The following is a 17,602-nucleotide window of genomic DNA, read 5'->3' as shown; positions in this document are numbered from 1 at the left end:
CCCGCTCATCAACACCATTGAATCCTTTACAGCCTGGGAGTAACCTTGGACCCAGCCCTGTCTCTTGAGGCCCAGGTCACTTGGATGGCCCAGGCATCATCCCATCATCTGCAGCAGGCATGGCAGCTGGCCCCATACCTCTCCCGTTTTGACCTGGCCACAGTGATCCATGCAACGGTCACCTCCAGGCTTGAGTGTTGTAACTTGCTTTATGCTGGCCTACCTTTGATAGTGATCTGGAAACTTAAACTCGTGCAACATGCGGCAGCCAGGCTCCGGGACTGGATTATCCTGGTCCTGCACCATTTTCACTGGCTGCCCATCGAGTTCCAGATCATGTTCAAAGTATTGGTTTTAACCTTTGAGGCTGTGAACGGATTGAGCCTGCATATCTGAGGGACCGTGTCTCCCCGTATTGCCCCACTAGGTCTCTCTGCTCCTCAGAGGAGAACCTATTGGAGGTCCCTGGCCCAAAAGACATCCAGCTGGCCTCTATGAGGGCCAGGGCTTTTACGGCCCTGGCCCCTACCTGGTGGAACAGGCTCCCTAAAGAGACCTGGGCCCTGCGAGACTTGCAAAGTTTCCGCAGAGCCTGTAAAATGGACTTGTTTGGCCAGCCGGGTTGAAATTGTATACCCCATTTCCATCTGGGCCTCTTGTGGGGGGTTGTTGCGCCATCCACTGTAGAAATGCTCCTATTTTATAATATTTTTGAGTACGGTTTTATCTTGATTGGTTTTAGTAGCTGTTGATTTTACCATTCAATTACTGTTTACTTTTTTTGCTCACCGCCCTGAGGCCTCCGGGGGGAGGGTGGTTCATAAGTCTAATTTATAAATAAAAATAAATAAATAAGTGCTGTCAGGTTGCTTTTGGCTGATGGCAACCCCAGCAAGAGTCTTTCAAGATAAGGGGAGAAGTGGAGGAGGTTTGCTATTGCTTTTCTTTGCAGAATCTTCCTCAGTGGTCACACATTTAAGGACCAGCTTAATGGTAATCCCAGCAAGGGGCTTTCAAAGCAAGTGAGAAGCAGAGGTGGTTTGCTATGGCCTTTCTCTGTGGAGTTTTTCTTGGTGGCTGGCCATCCATGCTTAGCTTCTGAGGTCTGATGAGGCCCTGCCACCTCCCCTCCAGGAGAGCTCTTTAGAGGATGGAATTAATAGCAGAATTCTAAAGTCAGCTCAGCATTGAAAATGGTTAATGGAGTCTTGATACAGTAAAGAGAAATTACCGAATTAACAAATGAAACCTGGAACATTCTCATGAGAGCACACAAAATTGACTAAAAAGTGCTCTTTTGTGGGAAAGAGTGGTAATATGTTTGATGTCTCTCTAATAACACCAGCTTTTAAGCATACAGGTAATTGGCTTAAAAGCTGCCTTTGTGGGGAACCAAAGAACTCCCCAAGGACAGAGCCAGGCTGAAGCGCTGCTGTCTTCCAGGTCATCCTGAACCCTCTGAAGCCCCGGCTCTCCGTGACAAAAGGAGCGCTGAGCGTTTCTGTCATCTGGGGGCTGGCTGCCTGCTTCTCGCTGCCCCATGCCGTCTACCAAAAGCTTTTCCAGTATAATTACAGGTCAGTTTTATAACCCACCCTTTTCTCTCCATCAGACTGCGTGCATATTGCACTTTAGAGCCATTCTTTTGCTTGCTCATGAAATTTATTTTATTTATTTTATTTTATTAAACTTATAGGCCGCCTTATCCCCGAAGGGCTCAAGGCGGCTCACAACATGGCTGTTTAAACAAACAACAAGGCAACAGCATAAAACACTAAAATCATTTAAAACCTAAACAGCAGTTTACACAATAAAACTATAAATTAACAGCCCGGTTATGGGCAAGTTAATTGAACAGGCGCCCAATCAAAGGCAAAAGGGAAAGAAGGGAGGGAGTAGGCAGGGCCTGCGATGGAATCAGCAATAAATCAGGCCCGGCCATAGCCAGATGGAATGGCAGTCTCAATTTCAGTTCTGATTACAGTTTCGGTAGGGGGCAGTGGATCCACGGCCGGCCTCCCCAAAAGCCCGGTGGAATAGCTCCGTCTTGCAGGCCCTGCGGAACTCGTTAAGGTCCCGCAGGGCCCGCACTGCCGGAGGCAAAGCATTCCACCAGGCAGGGGCCAGAGCCGTAAAGGGGCATAAGTTCATATTTGAGGCAGTAGTGATCTGGTGATTATTAATATGATTATTTATAACAATAAAAGTTGAAAAGAAGTAATCTAAATAATATAATAAAATAGCAAATAAATATATAGACAAAACCAAACCCCCTCCCCCCAGAAATTTCTGTGTGTCAGGTGACCAGTTTTGTCTAATTCCCCCCAGGATGTCGTCTTGCCAACTGGGGACATCGAGCCAGGCAGGCTGGTTCAGAAATAAGTGTTAAATATTTGGGGGGACCTAGCGAGTGTAAAGCAACATCTTCACAGCTCTGTATTCTTTATTCTTCACAGTTTTTACATTTTCTTATCCTAAGGTCCCAGAAAGAATATGTATGTGTATAGAACATATTAGAGGCAGAAAGAGCATACATGCATCTGCTTCAGAAGAACTAATCTAGACACCACTAAGATAAGACCTTTTTATATGCAGATGTGTATTTTCTTACACAAATACCAGTGACAGGCAAATAGAACTGGGAAGAGCAGGTTCTCCAGCCAAGCGACTTAAATAATAACACAAAAGGGAGCATTCCACAGTGCCCACCATCAGCTATGCAAGAAGTGACCCATGTTCCCTGCTGACCCCTTGGGCCTGGGGTGGGGCAGGAAATGGGGGGTAGTACTTGGATGAGGAGTGACGCAGCCCCCGGAATGGATCAGAGCCGTCCTGTCAAAGAAAAAAACGCAACATATTGTTGGCTTTTGTGGTACTAGCCGTAAAGCCTGCTGTCGGGTAAGGAAAGAGACACTTTGTTGTTACAGAACTAAGTTATTAGCTGCTCCTGTCTGAGACATGTTGTTATTTCTTGTCCAATTTGCCCACACTAAGTAACCATAATAATAATGAACTGTTGGGGTTTTCAGGGTCGCATATGGAGAGATGCACTTTCCCATGGTTTTCCTCTGGGCTTTTCTTAGAAGTCTCCTATCCAAGTACTAACCGCAGCCAACACTGCTGAGCTGCTGAGCTCTGACAAGCACAGGATAGTCAGGGCTATTCAGACTGCCAGACCCATGGCCAGAACATTTTTATACAGCCAATAGAGGTACATGATAATGGAATAATTCAGGAAGGAGCATTTATAAAAGCAACAGGGCTTATATCATAGTATGTTATGTATTATCTGTTTGCTGTATGTATAATCCTGCTCTTACTGCATTGCTTTCTACCTTTCTAATACTATTATCAGCATTATTTGAGATATTATGTGTAATGATTTTTGTTCTGTTTCAAATTGCTATAATCCTAGTCTTATTGCATTGTTTATTAGATATATCGCCTGATTGACTGCATTGATTTATTGTGAATCTGTTTTGAGTCTCATTAAGAAAGGTGGACTTTAAATAAATACAATGAATAAATAAAATGCATAGTAATAGGTTGTAAGTATTCTTTTCTAAGTGAACACGCACGTGTCAAGCAATAGTGTATGATTCCTGAGCCGCCCACAGGTAAGGGATCCTTTTCCCAGCAACTTTCCATCTTCAGATCAAATAACACAACCCTCCTCTGTGAATGAGATTGCTGTTGGTTCATATAAATTAGCAAAAGATTTGTGCTGATTTATCTTTAGACCTTTTCCCCAGCAATCAGAGAACACTGTCCTATTCTCTCATTTTCTTTGGTTTGTTCAGAGTGTGGTAGAAAATAATTTTTCTTCTTCATTACTAAATTTCTCTCTTTCTTGTGCTCTCTCTTTACTCCAAAGTAATTCTATCTCACTGTCTCCAGGCTTTTAAAACCAAGACTCTTCAGCCTTGCTAACTATTCAATTACACAGAGAATTCACTCTTGGAAAGATTTATGACACGATTCTGCCTCATCTCTTTCCTTCTCCCTTTATATAGAGAATTTACACTTAAAAGACTTCTGACTTTCCCCCTCATCCACAGTGACCACTCCCAGCCTAAACAAGCCCCCCCCTTCCACCCTCCCCACCCAATCTCTCCCCCCACCTCAAAGACAAGCTGGGAAAAACCAGTCCGCTCCCTGCCCTCCCCCCCTGCCCAATCTAGGCCTGCTGTATTCCTTACCCTACAGCAGGCTTTACTGCTAGCAAATTCATAACTAAAAACATATTACAAATGTGTCTCCTGGCAACAGACACTGTGAAGTAGCTCTTTGATTTTCAAATATTGGAGATTAAAGAATTGATGCTGATAGGTTTTTATTATCAGTACAGCTAAATTGGATTTGGAAATCAGTGCAGTCCTTAATGCAAATTATTCCATTTACCTTTTAAGATGGGTTTTCACCCCTCTTGCAGTCTCTTTGCTCTCTTCCCCCATCTAAGTTATTGCTTTTAACTTTTACTGATGCATGTCTGCTACACAATGCCCGACCAAAGCCAACAGTGCAGAAGTTTCCCTTTCCAGTTCCTTTCAGCATCTCTTTTCACACAGACAATATCTTTCTATTCACTCCCCCACTAGTTCACTTGGAAAAATACATTTCTCCACATGAAAGTACAACAGCAACATTTTGATTCCCGGAGAACTGCGTGCTCGCAGCTCAGAGGCTTTGATTTCTGTCTGGTATTAAGTGGTGGTTCCGCTGTTCTATTCTGGGCTCACAACAGACACAGCAAGAGCTTCAAATGCAGCAACCCTTCCCAGGTTTATGGTTCAACAACCCCTCTCGTGTACAGTGAACAGCCATTACATTTTACATGCTTTACAGGAATGTTTGTAACTGTATTTTCTAATGGGAAATTTAATGTGATGACAGCAGTCACCTTGTCTACAAATGCCAAACAGCTGTAAAGCTGCAGGCAGACGCTTAACTTCCTCCTCCTTTGTTCGCAGTGGGGTTTTGGAGATTTCAGAGATAGAGCCTGCGCTGAGCGGGGTTTGTGGATGGGACAAACCCCAGCAGGTTATAACACCACAGAGTCTACCCTCCAAAGAAGCCATTTTCACCATTTTCACTGTCTGGAGATCAGCTGTCATTCCTGGAGATCTCAAGACTGCACCTGGAGGCTGGCAACTGAGGTCCACAGCTTCCTCACTGCTGCCAAACAACCTCCTTACCGGTCTTGGTGTTTGGTTAGAAGAACAAAGCTGGGGGAGGGATGTGGAGGCAGAGCGTGGCTCTAGTGTACCCTCCTCTCTAACACTTTCCCACTTCAAAATGTCCCCCTAAAACAGCACTGTCAGGCATAGCAAGAGGTTCAGGGATGGAGACGGGTATGATACTATGTGCCGTGCTTGATCATTTCCAGACAAAACTGCAGAGTTTGGGCAATTCCTAGAGCTACTCTACATCTGAGTTTTCCCTGGAATGGACTCATCAGCACGCACAACACTCACCTTTTCTTCCTTTCTTGCTGCTGCAGCAGGGAGGGACAGATGCTAGTGGAGGTATCCCACCAAAGCAGCAGACCTGGCAGCCTTGCCAGGGGAAAAAAACAACACCCCACCCCACCCCTCTCTCTCTCTCCCCCAGTTTATCGGTCTTTAATGGCCACTCATGTCTGAAAACACACAATGGCCACCACCACCTTGTGTCATTCCATTCTAGAAGTGCAAGCAAATGCAAGAGAAGCCTGCTGCTCAGGTCTCATTCTGGGAGAGGGGAAGAGGGCAAAGTATTGAATGAAACAGGTCAGGGTGGCTGATAGAAACAACATCACTATGTTAAGAGCCTCCCTCTCATTTCCCCATGTTCTGTTCTCATCATTACCACTAATTAATTTCACAGTTTGATTAATATCTTTAATATCCTGTTTTCAGCATCCTGTGCTGCATCAGCAGGGCAGCAAATGCAAAACCCAACTAACTGTACCTGCTGACGATGGGGGGTCCGATAGCTGACAAATGGAACGGCTGAATTATTAGCTCAGTAGGTTCCCAGTGAACTACAGATGAATACCAACTACTCATTTAAGATGAGTGGTGGTTGTTCTCAAGAAAATGAATTTTCTAGGAGCACTTCTTGTATTTATTATGTATTTTGTGCTAACAGCCCTGAATACAATATGCAAGTATCATGGTGCCCATGGAAAAATTAGATGAAGATGACACAGCAGGGTTTTTTTAGGTAACAAAGGGGGGGGGATGTGCTGCTAAAGTACCCTGAGGACATCTCAGCACTTGAAACACCAATTCTGAAATGCTGTGATTTCCCTGAGGGCTAAAAGATAAAAAATAAAGCCAAGGCCAATGGTGCAAGTAAAGTAAAACTTATATTACTCACTTAAAAATTCCCTTTGTGTTTCACCAACAGACTTCTTCAAAGAAATCTGCAGTATAATATGCAAATACAATGCTGAGTCTTCATAATTATATAGAGATTGTTATTTAGTTAGAATTCTGTAAATAAATAAAACATGGTGTTAAAAATCAAAGGGCAATTTGTACAGACAATTTAAGTATAACCACTAAGCTTATTCTGAAATGTGTCCCCTGCCTGCGGATATTGAAATGCACAGATAGGGACCACACTCACTCCAACAGATGTTTCTGCAGACAAGGGGTCTCCCTAAATACGCCAAAAAAATCTGATCTCTTTTTAAATGGGGGATTTAAATCCTGGGTGGCTGTTTTTTTAAAGTCTGTGCCCTTGCAGAAAACGCTCCTCCCATTCCTCTGCCCTCCCAGCCAGTTGTGGGGTGCGCAGCCATCATGCTGCTGTGCAAGCAGAGCTCCTTGTGAGTTTTGTGAGATTCCACTTGTCTATATGCGAATAGCAAAGCTGGCCAAATCGTAGAATACTTAAATATGATGTGTGCAGTTGTGGATGAGAAAGACAAATCTTTCTACAAACCTGGCTAATGACCAAGGTTTGCAGAAAAATTCTAGAATCTTTTAAAAAATAATGGGAAAAGCGTTAAAAAATACCTCTAAAAACATAATCTCAGGCCCTTTCTGCACAGCAAATGTAAAGCAGGTTGCAGGCGGGATAAATGGACCCATCATAGCCCCGGGCCATTGCATGGCCGGGCGTCCCGTGGTCAGTGAGCGTATTGGCCAGGTCGTGCACCTTCATACAGAGGCTTTTTTCCCCATTCACCTCCCTCCGCTGTGTAGCTACAAAGCCTGGCAGGCATAGCCCTCCACAGCCATGCTGCCATCCCTGTGCCCCTCCGTAGCTATGCAGCAGAGAGGTGGGGACTGACTAAAAAAGGGAAACGTGTCCAAGTAACGCGCTTCCTGGGGCAGCTGTTCGCTCGGCTGTGGCTGAAATCCACGTTAAAACAAAAGAATCACAGATAGTGCAATTCTTGAAAAATCCAGGGGGGGATGCGGAGCAGACTTGCATTAGGAGCACGATTCGCGCGAAGCCCCCCCCCCCTGAGTTTATACCGTGGTTAGCCTGTGTTTATTGGCATGTACGGAAGGGGCCTCAGTGAACATTGCTAGGTGTGGAGGAAGGCGCTTATATATTCTGCTTTTCTGCGCTGCCACCAAAATATGCTTTTCGCTGCCACCAAAAATATATTAAAGCCCACAAAAACTGATTTATTTTTTTTTACGGTCACCACCCTGACTGGGGAACACAGACACACCGACAAAAATAATAATGACTGGAACGGTTTTAAAAGATGAACAAAAACTGAAAACTTTATTTGCTGGCTTTACAGAGGCTTCTCAGGTGATTTGAGAGGAAATAAGCGTATTGGTTGCAGACAGTTTGCTTAAGCTTAACGGTTACAGAATAAAGACTGTTTCTTAAAGCTTAGTGGTTACAGATAAAGTTTGTTTGTACGCTTCACGGTTGCTGAGTGAGTTTGTTCTTAAGCTTAATGGTTTCAGGCACTTTACTTCAGTTACACAATTGACACTCGCAGGTGTCACTTCACTGAAGGTTTTACACTTTAGAACAAGATGTTTCTTAAAGATGTTATTTTGGAGGTTTCACACTCCCTCTTAAAAATTAAACTCAGTCCTCTGTTCCTCCTCCCAAAAATACAACACTCAGTCTGCGCCCAGTGGGATTCAGGCATACAGCCTCCCTCTCCCACACTCCCAAAGACTGGCTTCTCTGCCACAGGAGCTGGGCCTCCCAAGACTGATGTTCACTTTGAGGACAGACTCACAGACTGTTAAGAGGTTTCCCTCAAGACAAAACCAAAACACCTGAGGGCGGACACTTGCCTCCAAACTCAGGGCTTTAGGTGACACAATAGCTTTCTCAGCTATTCCTAACAACAGCCACACAGCAGTGAGAGAACTTGGTGGATTCACCTCACTCTGTCGCAAAAGTACCCCAGGGCACAAAAGCTCAGTCAGAGCCAAAAAGTCAAACGACTCCAAAAGCAAGAACCCCTCAGCACTAGCGCTGACAGAATTTATAGTCTGTGCGTTTTTCTCTCTGGCCAATCAGGGCTGGCCAGGGCTTAACTCTTTCAGGGGCGGTTCCACCCTGGAACATGAATGCAGGATAAGTGCATTTGTCATACTAGGCAACCACCATATTCCAAGGCTTAGTTTCTGTGAGTAAAAGCCAGGCAGAGGGGGCAGGATCCTTGCTAGGCCTATTTTGGTCTTTGAGGGAAGACTCATTGGAGCCAACTAGTGTGTGACTTGATATCACCTGACTGCATGACTCACATAGGCCTGGCTGCTTGATTCTGTTCAACAGTAGCTACTCTCTCAGCCCCATTTACCTCACAAGGGGTCTGTTGTGGCAAGAGGAAGGGAAAGGAGCTTGTAAGCCACCTTGAGTCTCCTTACAGGAGAGAAAGGGGGAATATAAATCCAAACTCCTCGTCCTCCTCCTCCTCTTCTTCCTCTTCCTTCCTCCTCCTCTTCTTCTGCTGCTTCTGCTTCCTCTTCCTCTTCTTCTTCTATATAAACCAGGGATGAATATTTTCTAGTGAGGGAAGGATTCCTATGTATCAGTTGGTCTGGGGTTTTGCTTTTTTATTTATTATTTATTGGGTTTATAAACCGCCTTCCCCCGAAGGGCTCAGAGCGGTGCTTTGGGGTCTACCCTAGTTTGTTTTATGTTTGTTGAGGGTTTTCTGGTGGAGAGGGATGAGTGATGGTGTCTATGTACCAAGCTAGTGTTAGAAACCTGAGTGAGAACAAGCCATTAGCCTGAACATTTAAGTTTAAAGAACTGTACAATCCGTGAAACATCTAAGAAACTGAATAATATCTAAGCTGAAATATAATTGAGAACTGAAACTGAACAAGTATTCTTAAGTCTATGCTGTGCCAATACTGATACTCTGCCAAGTTTGAAAATGAAATAAACGAAGGAGTTGGTGTCCATGGTATCTTTAACAAAGAGTTGAAGAAAGGAAATCAAACAGCAATAGGACCAAGAAAGGTCTTGCTAGATATATGGGAAAAATGGAGAGGTAAATGATTGCCTGGCACCCTGGATGAGGCACCTTTGGGAAGCGTGGTACAAGGGAAAATGGGGTGCACTTCCATGTCCTTGAGGGTTTCCTACCATGCAAGTGGGCCTGGCCCAGTGACTGGCACAACACAACTGGCCACAGTTTTTCTAGGTAGAGGTTGTTCAGGATGGGGAGAGCTTAAGACAGAGGGGCAGATAAAGATTGGTTGGCTATTGGGTGGAGACAAGATGTGGTTGTCAAGTTCAGGTTAGGCAATTCATAGAGCTTAAGAACCTGGAGAGCGTGGAGTCTGAAGAAGGAAGAAACCTCAGAGGGGCATATCACTTTCCCCCCTTCTTTTCCAGCCACACTTCCCAAAGGTGCCTCATTCAGGGTGCCAGGCAATCATTTATCTCTCCATTTTCCCCATATATCTAGCAAGACCTTTCTTGGTCCTATTGCTGTTTGATTTCCTTTCTTCAACTCTTTGTTAAAGATACCATGGACACCAACTTCTTCGTTTATTTCACTTTCAAACTTAACCCATTTTTCGACATTATCCTCGTTTATACTCATCAGACTCTTAATCTGAAATGCTTCATAATATTCTTGCATTTTTGCAATCCCCCAACCTAAATAATTTTTTGTCATATAAATGATCTTATTCATAATTCTTGGTTTTTTATTATTAAACACCCAAGCTTTCAGCTTTCTATCCCATTCCTTGAATTGCTTCTTCTTAATATCCAAAGGAAGAGTTCGAAATAGATAAAACATTTCCAGCATTATACACATTTTTAATGCTTTTATTTTTCCTGTGATCAATAAGGTCTTCTTATCCCATTCTTTTATTTGTTTTAATATTTTTTTTCCACCTTGGTTCATAATTATATTTAAACATCTTCTCCTTTCTATGTGTTATTATAATACCCAAATATTTAATCTTCTTTTTTACTAATCCACTCTCTAATTGTCTTTTTTCCACATTAACCCCCATTATTTCTGTTTTCTCCATGTTAACTTTCAATCCCGAATATTTCTGAAAATCGTCAAGAATTATTTTTAATTCTCTCATTGTATCAGCCGGATTCACCATTATTACTAAAATATCATCTGCAAATACGTTTAACCTTATTTCTTCGTGATTCACTTTATAACATTTTATCCTTCCATTATTATTAATCCTTTCTGCCAAAAATTCCATTGCCAATATAAACAGATGTGGTGATAGTGGAAATCCTTGCTTTACTCTCCTTTCAATATTTACAATTATTAATTCTTATTTTTGCCCTTCCTCCTTTGTAAATCTCTCGTATAGTGTTTATAAATTGTTTTCCAAACCCAAAATTTTCTAGAGTTTAAATAAGTAATTATGACTAACTGTATCAAATGCTTTATATACATCTAACTTTATCGTTGCATATTTTTAATTTTTGCCATGTTCTATTACATTTAATACATTCCTTAACGGGTGACAGATATCTCTACCTATAATAAAGCCATATTGCTCTTGTCCAATTAACTTCGGAAGGATGTTTTTTAATCTATTTGCAAATACTTTCGCAAAAATCTTGTAATCTTGGTTTAATAAACTTATTGGCCTATATCAGTGGTGGCCAACCTTTGGCACTCCAGATGTTATGGACTACAATTTCCATCAGCCCCTACCAGCCCCTACCAGCCTCTACCAATTGGCCATGCTGGTAGGGGCTGATGGGAATTGTAGTCCATAACATCTGGAGTGCCAAAGGTTCGCCACCACGGGCCTATATGATTCTACCTGCTCTGGATTCCGTCCTGGTTTTACAATTGTGATTATTTCCATTTCCCTCCATGTCTCTGGCACCCTCTGTCCTCTTAAAATATGGTTAAACAATATCTGCATCTCTGGAATTAATACTTCTGACATTTCTTTATAATACTTGGCATTAAACCCGTCTAGTCCTGGGGATTTATTGTTATTCAAATATTTAATAACATTAGCTATTTCCTCTTGTGTAATTGCCTCTTGCATTTGATCTCTCTCTTCCTGAGTTAAAACCTTTTTTGGTTTCTCATCATATTTTTCATTCTGGACTTGACTAAATAATTCTTTGTAAAATTCTTCAAATTTCTTCCTTATTGCTTTATTTTCTGTTATATATTGATTACTACCATCTTTTATCCCTCCTATTCTCTGTTTCTCCTTTCTCTTTTTCAAATAATTAGCCAATCTTTTCATTGAATTTATATTTGCTCTTTGAAATTGATTTTTAACCCAAATTTCCTTTATCCTCATCTCAGCTGTATCTAAATCATCTTGCTTGCAACTTGTTTAGTTCATTTTTTATTACTGTATCATATTTATCCTGAAGTTGAGTCCTTCTAACTGATCCCTTCTATTAATTCCTTCCTTTCCCTACTTGTTACTTTATTCCATTGTGCTTCTCTAGCTATACAATAACCATGAATTACTGCTTTAGATGCATACCAGAGAATTTCATCTGTAACTGTTCCTTTGTTTTCTAGAAAATAATGTCTTATTTTTTCTTGCAAATCTTTTGTATCTTTCTCATTTTTCCATACTATGTTTTTGTATCTCCATCTATATTGTTTTTCCTCTCCCTCTACCCTGAACGTGGCAACCAATGGGGCAAGGTCTGAAATCCATTCCTTATGCATTTCTATTTTCTCACTGTGTAAATTACTCATATTTTTTACAAAAATATAGTCAATATATGTAAATTTTCTATGTCTATTTGAGAAGTAGGTTGGTTGTTGAGGTTCACCTAGTTCACGATACACATTTGATATGTTCCATTTCTTTAACATTTCATGTCCCCTTAAATCCATATTGCAATCTCCCATAATTAACGTATCACCTGAAAATAATCCTTGAAGTCTTCCAAGTTGTTTTCCCAAGAACTTTTTTTGTTTCTTATTTGGGGCATATAAATTCATTATTGTTATTTGAAATCCATGTAATTTCCCTTTAACAATAATCCAACTACCATTCTGATCTCTAGTTAACTCTTCCAACTGAAAATCCATATTCTCTCGTATTAAAATAGCGACACCATTTCTTTTTACATTGCATCTAGATTCACCTATAATTTTCCACCCTGGCACTTTTATTAAATCTCTCTCTTCTGTCTTCTTTTTGTGAGTCTCCTGGAGACAAATAAGTTCTGGACGTATTTGTTTAATCGTATTTGTTTAAAGCGACATCTCCAGCACTTAATGGAAATTGTTTTGTACATTTTGGCTATCTGTATAAATGCCATCTATAAAACATCTTAAAAATATTTTCTCTTATATTGATGTTTTGTGTAAACTTCAAATTCTTCCATAAGTCATCCCATTCTTCTAAATCAATATTTCTCCCAATCCTCTGTACCCAAATTATCAAATTATTTTTATCCTTTCTGTTTGAATCTTTAGTGAGCAATATTTTATATACTCTCTTTATCATGAATTTATCATCCTTAAATAAAGCATCCCATAGATCACAATTGTTTAATGCAAGACCTACTTCCGCATTGTGTGTGAATTTATCCCTCATCTGTAAATAAAGAAACCACTGTCATAGTTGTCCATCTATTAATACTTCTCCTCTTTCCTTTCTTTTCCATTGACTATTAGATCCTGTTATAATATATCTGTATCTCACATATTTATGTCTTATTGCACTTGGTCTTAATCATATCGCTGCATGAGGGGATACCCACCATGGGGTTTTTATCAATGTTGGAAATCACCTTCTCAGAATTGGTCAGTTATCTGCTGCACCCAGAGCCCAGCTGGAGGATACCCAGTCAGAAAGAGCAGCAGAACAGGCCAGGCCAACTGAAGGAGAGACCTCGTCTACTATGAGAAAGTCAGAGACAGCTAACAAGGGAGTTATGCCCAAGAGATACAATGACTATGCTTGTTATACAAATTTGCAAACTGAGATTGAGCCCACAATCTTGGAGAAGCACAACACTATTTGGGAATACAAATGGAGGGAATCCAAGATGGAGATTTTCTTCTCAACCAGACTTTATAGAGTCTGTGAATATGATGGATGGTAAAGGAGTGAGCATACCAATGGATCCTGCATACCTGAATCTCCAAGATGGAGTAACACTAACCAAGAGGAAGTTTGAGAATCTTCATGATAAATTGCATTTTCATGTTTTGTGCGACTGACACTTAAGAAGGGGTTTGTTGAGATTTTGCAAGTGTCTGTCACAACTCAGTTATAAAAGGGTTAACTGTATGTAAACAAGTTGCTGAAGTCACTGTTTATGATCTGATCTATTGATTAGCTATTGGTCAACCAGATAGCCACTGCTTACATGTTAGTGAGCTCATACATCTGAAGTTATAAAGTTAACGCTGTTGTTTGAGCAGATAAGACACCAGGGAGGAGACATGAGCTAGACGACACCATGTGAAACAGTAGATAGGTAGCAAGATGTAACCAAACATACAGTAATGTAGATGTGTAACAGGAAATAAAGGGTTTCTTATTTTATCTCCATGTAACCCTCCCTTCATAGTTAGTAAACTCATTTTAAAAAAGCAACTGAGAATCTATTTGTTTTAGATAGACACAAACACACACACACACACACATTTTTGACCATGTACTGATAAAAATATTTATTTGATTTTGTAGGGAAGCGACTATCCGGCACTTGTGCATCCCTGATTTCCCAGAACCGGCAGAGCTGGTGTGGAAATACTTGGATCTTTCCACCTTCCTCCTCCTCTACCTCTTGCCCCTCCTCATCATTACTGTCACTTACACACGACTGGCCAAGAAGCTGTGGTTGCGCAATGCCATTGGGGACATAACCACACAGCAATATGTTGCCCATCACAAGAGCAAGAAGAAGAGTATCAAGATGTTAGTATTGGTGGTGGTGGTCTTTGCCATCTGCTGGCTCCCACTACATTGTTACGTGCTGCTTGTTTCCAGCCTGAGAATCCAAACCAAGAACTCACTTTATTTTGCTCTGCACTGCTTCGCCATGAGTAGCACATGCTACAATCCTTTCATCTACTGCTGGCTGAATGAAGGCTTCCGCTCGGAGCTCAAGGCTTTGCTTGCTGTGTGTGGGAAGGTGCCACAGACTCAGGACAACCGGTTTCCAGGGCTGATCATGCCATATCAGGAGGCATGGATGGAGCAGGCGAGGTGCAAGCCAACGGCTTCTTTACAGAGCATTCGATCCACCACCAATGTGGAAACATTCAACACCGATTTGTGAAGTAAGCCGGCCAAAGCCAGTCGACAAGTTTTTCTTAGTAGACGTTCACTTAAAAGGATCATCCAAATAATTTTTTGCCAAAGGATTCCCAGAGCATTCCAAGCCTTTAGTTATTAGCAATATAATAGTTGCTATTTGTTTCCAAGAGGAAAACCATTGCATCCAAACATGGTAATTCATTCCACCTTCCAGAGACTCTAGTGTTATGGCACAGTTATGCAGTTTGCAGAGGCGTTCCTCCCATTGGGCGAAGTGGGTAGCTGCCCAGGCCGCCACTTTGTGGTGGGCGACAAAATTGCAGGTTCGTTTGTGGGGGATTTTGTATTTTCAGAGTTTTTTTCCGTTTTTGGCCTGCATAGAGCGCAGATTTTAGGCTAGCAGCACCAAAATTTCAGGGATTTTTTGGGAGACTCTCCTGATGATATGACTGGGTTTGGTGAGGTTTGGTTTAGAGAGTCCAAAGTTATGGACTCCTAAAGGGAGTGCCCCCATCCCCCATTGTTTCCAATGGAAGCTAATAAGAGATGGGGTTACACTTTTGAGGGTCCATAACTTTGGACCCCCTGAACCAAACTTCACCAAACCTGGGTGGTATCATCAGTAGGGTCTCACGAAGATACTCTGAAATTTTGGTGCTGCTATCTTAATAATTGCACCCCTGACAGCAGGCACCCCCTAAATTTCCCCAGATTCTCTTTTTAAATCCACTCCCTTCCTGCCAATGCTTGTTTTCTTGCTTTCTTTTATTCTCTCAATGTGTAATAAAGGTTGTTGTTGTTTTTGTTAAATCCACCCCCTTCGCCATGGATTTAAAGGGAGAATCTGAGGTCCCCAGTTTTAACATTGAAAGTGATGCTGTTTCAGGGTGGGGGAAAATCCACCCCAAAATAGCATCACTTTCAATGTTGTTTTAACTGGGAACCCCAGATTCTCCCTTTAAGGTGGATTTAAAAGGAGAATCTGGGCTCCCCAGTTTAAACACCATTGAAAATGATGCTATTTGGGGGTGGATTCCAGCATAACTTGTTTAAACTAGGGAGCCCAGATTCTCCTTTTAAATCCACCTTAAAGGGAGAATCTGGTGTCCCCAGTTTAAATAACATTGAACATGATACTGTTTTCCCCAATTGGGGGGACTGGATACAATACCATAAAATGTTTTATAGCAGTAATAAAACAGTTTGAAAGCATTTTGAAAATGTTTTCCAAAAATTATTTCTGCTGTGTGGCATGGCCCATTGCTGTGTTCATATTTGTGAGTTGGGGGATGTTCTATTATGTGATGGTGACTTTGAAACGACCTGGTGAAAAAAAATCATTGTTTGGTCACGGTGAGGGAGGGTGGCCGCCATGGGGGGCATCAAACTCAATTTTGCCCAGGGCTCCCGTTTTCCTAGGTACGCCTCTGGCAGTTTGTCCAGAGCTGACACATAGATCTCCAATACATCCACTGAGAGGACCAGAAGCATTCACAACAGAGGATTTCTGGAGATCCCTGCAGTTCCTCTACAGTTTGTCAGGAACAGTGGATGAGTTTCCCTGAAATACGGCTGGCCCATCTCTGCAATGTGTGCAAGGGTACAATAGCTCTAGGATGCACTCAGGGCAATACGGAAACCCAACTGACCTGACTGGTATTCTCATGACCTGGGTGTATCCCCCAAATTCCAATCCAAATTCTTCTATTGTCTACTCTATAGTGGATATGCATGGAGACCTTGGTGGGCAAGCTGACATGCCAAAGGTTCCCTCACAGCAGAAAGTATGAAAGTGACTGCTGTAAGGCAGTGCCCTCTTGGAAGCAGACACCCGTGTCAAAAGCTCGCTTGGCAGGTTGCTAAACTCAGATCACTACAAGATGAGCACACGAAGCTGACTTATACTGAATCAGACCATTGGTCCTTCACACAGGCGTATGGGGGGTGGTGGAGAATGGTGCCCAGAGACAACTGCTTCTCTGGGCGCCCCCCCCCCCCACGCTCAGAAACGTGCCCACCCAGACTCCCTGCAGCCCGGCTTCTGCCCTCCCCAGAACCTGAGAAGAGCAGCAGCCGGCCTCCAGGGACATGCTTTTAAAAGCATGTGGGGCAGGGCTCGGGGGTGGGGCCATGTCCTCAAGCTTGCCCTGGCCTCCATGCTTTCAAAAGCATGTCCCTGGAGGCCGGCTGCTGCTCTTCCCAGAGCCTGGGGAGGGCAGAAGACGGGCTGCAGGGAGGGGGTGAGGCACTGTGGCGGGTGGGCGCATGTCATTTTGTCACACGGAGGTGTCTGATGCAACTCTGATGTGACCAAAAGGCCTGCGCCCAGGGACATGAGTGTCCCCATGTCCCTAGGTCGGTATGCCCCTTGTCCTTCCGACTGGCTGTGGCTCTCTGAGGGCCCAGGGAGAGGTCATTCATGCCACTGCCTGCCTGGTCTCTTTAATGGAAGATGCCGGGGATTGAACCTGGGACCTTCTGCATGCCCAGCAGATGCTCTTCCCTTGAGCCACGGCCCCTCCCCCGAAAGGAAGAAAACAGCTGAAGCCTGTTTCAGTTCATAACCTCTGAATATATGAAGCTGCCTTACACTGAATGAGACCCCAGTTCATCATGGCCAATATGGTCTAATCTGAGTTGCTGCAGCTTTCCAGGATTTTAAGGCGAGCCCCCCCCCCCCCCGCCATACTGACTGGTCCTTTCTAACTGGAGGTGCTGGTGACCGAAACCGGGACATTGTGCAGGCAAAGCAAGGGCTCTGCCCAGAGCAAAGGAAGAGGGGAAATCTAAGCCTCCTGCCAAATCATCAACAATAAAGTGTGCTGTTTAAGTACAATGTGTGTGCAAGATTTTTACATCTGCGGGGTGGGATGGGGGTAACCAAGAGGTGAGGTGGCGCTGGACAAGTGAAGGGGTGAATGGGAGAGCGTAGT

The 17,602-nt window shown here is 42.8% G+C and overlaps 1 protein-coding gene across 3 annotated transcripts in view; it reads left to right on the top strand.

Moving 5' to 3' along the window:
* LOC125425374 (probable G-protein coupled receptor 83) overlaps window positions 1-15,090 on the top strand; it is a 28,447-nt gene extending 13,357 nt beyond the window's left edge. For all 3 annotated transcript variants that reach the window (XM_048482989.1, XM_048482988.1, XM_048482990.1), the window contains 2 exons: window positions 1,444-1,577; window positions 14,097-15,090. In XM_048482989.1, coding sequence (XP_048338946.1) covers window positions 1,444-1,577; window positions 14,097-14,691 — 729 coding nt within the window. In that variant the 3' untranslated portion in view covers window positions 14,692-15,090. The remainder of the gene's footprint in view (window positions 1-1,443; window positions 1,578-14,096) is intronic.
* The last annotated feature ends 2,512 nt before the right edge of the window (window positions 15,091-17,602 follow it).

The sequence above is a fragment of the Sphaerodactylus townsendi genome, unplaced genomic scaffold (assembly GCF_021028975.2).
Source record: "Sphaerodactylus townsendi isolate TG3544 unplaced genomic scaffold, MPM_Stown_v2.3 scaffold_34, whole genome shotgun sequence".
Taxonomy (NCBI): domain Eukaryota; kingdom Metazoa; phylum Chordata; class Lepidosauria; order Squamata; family Sphaerodactylidae; genus Sphaerodactylus; species Sphaerodactylus townsendi.
This window is presented reverse-complemented; position numbering and strand designations above follow the sequence as displayed.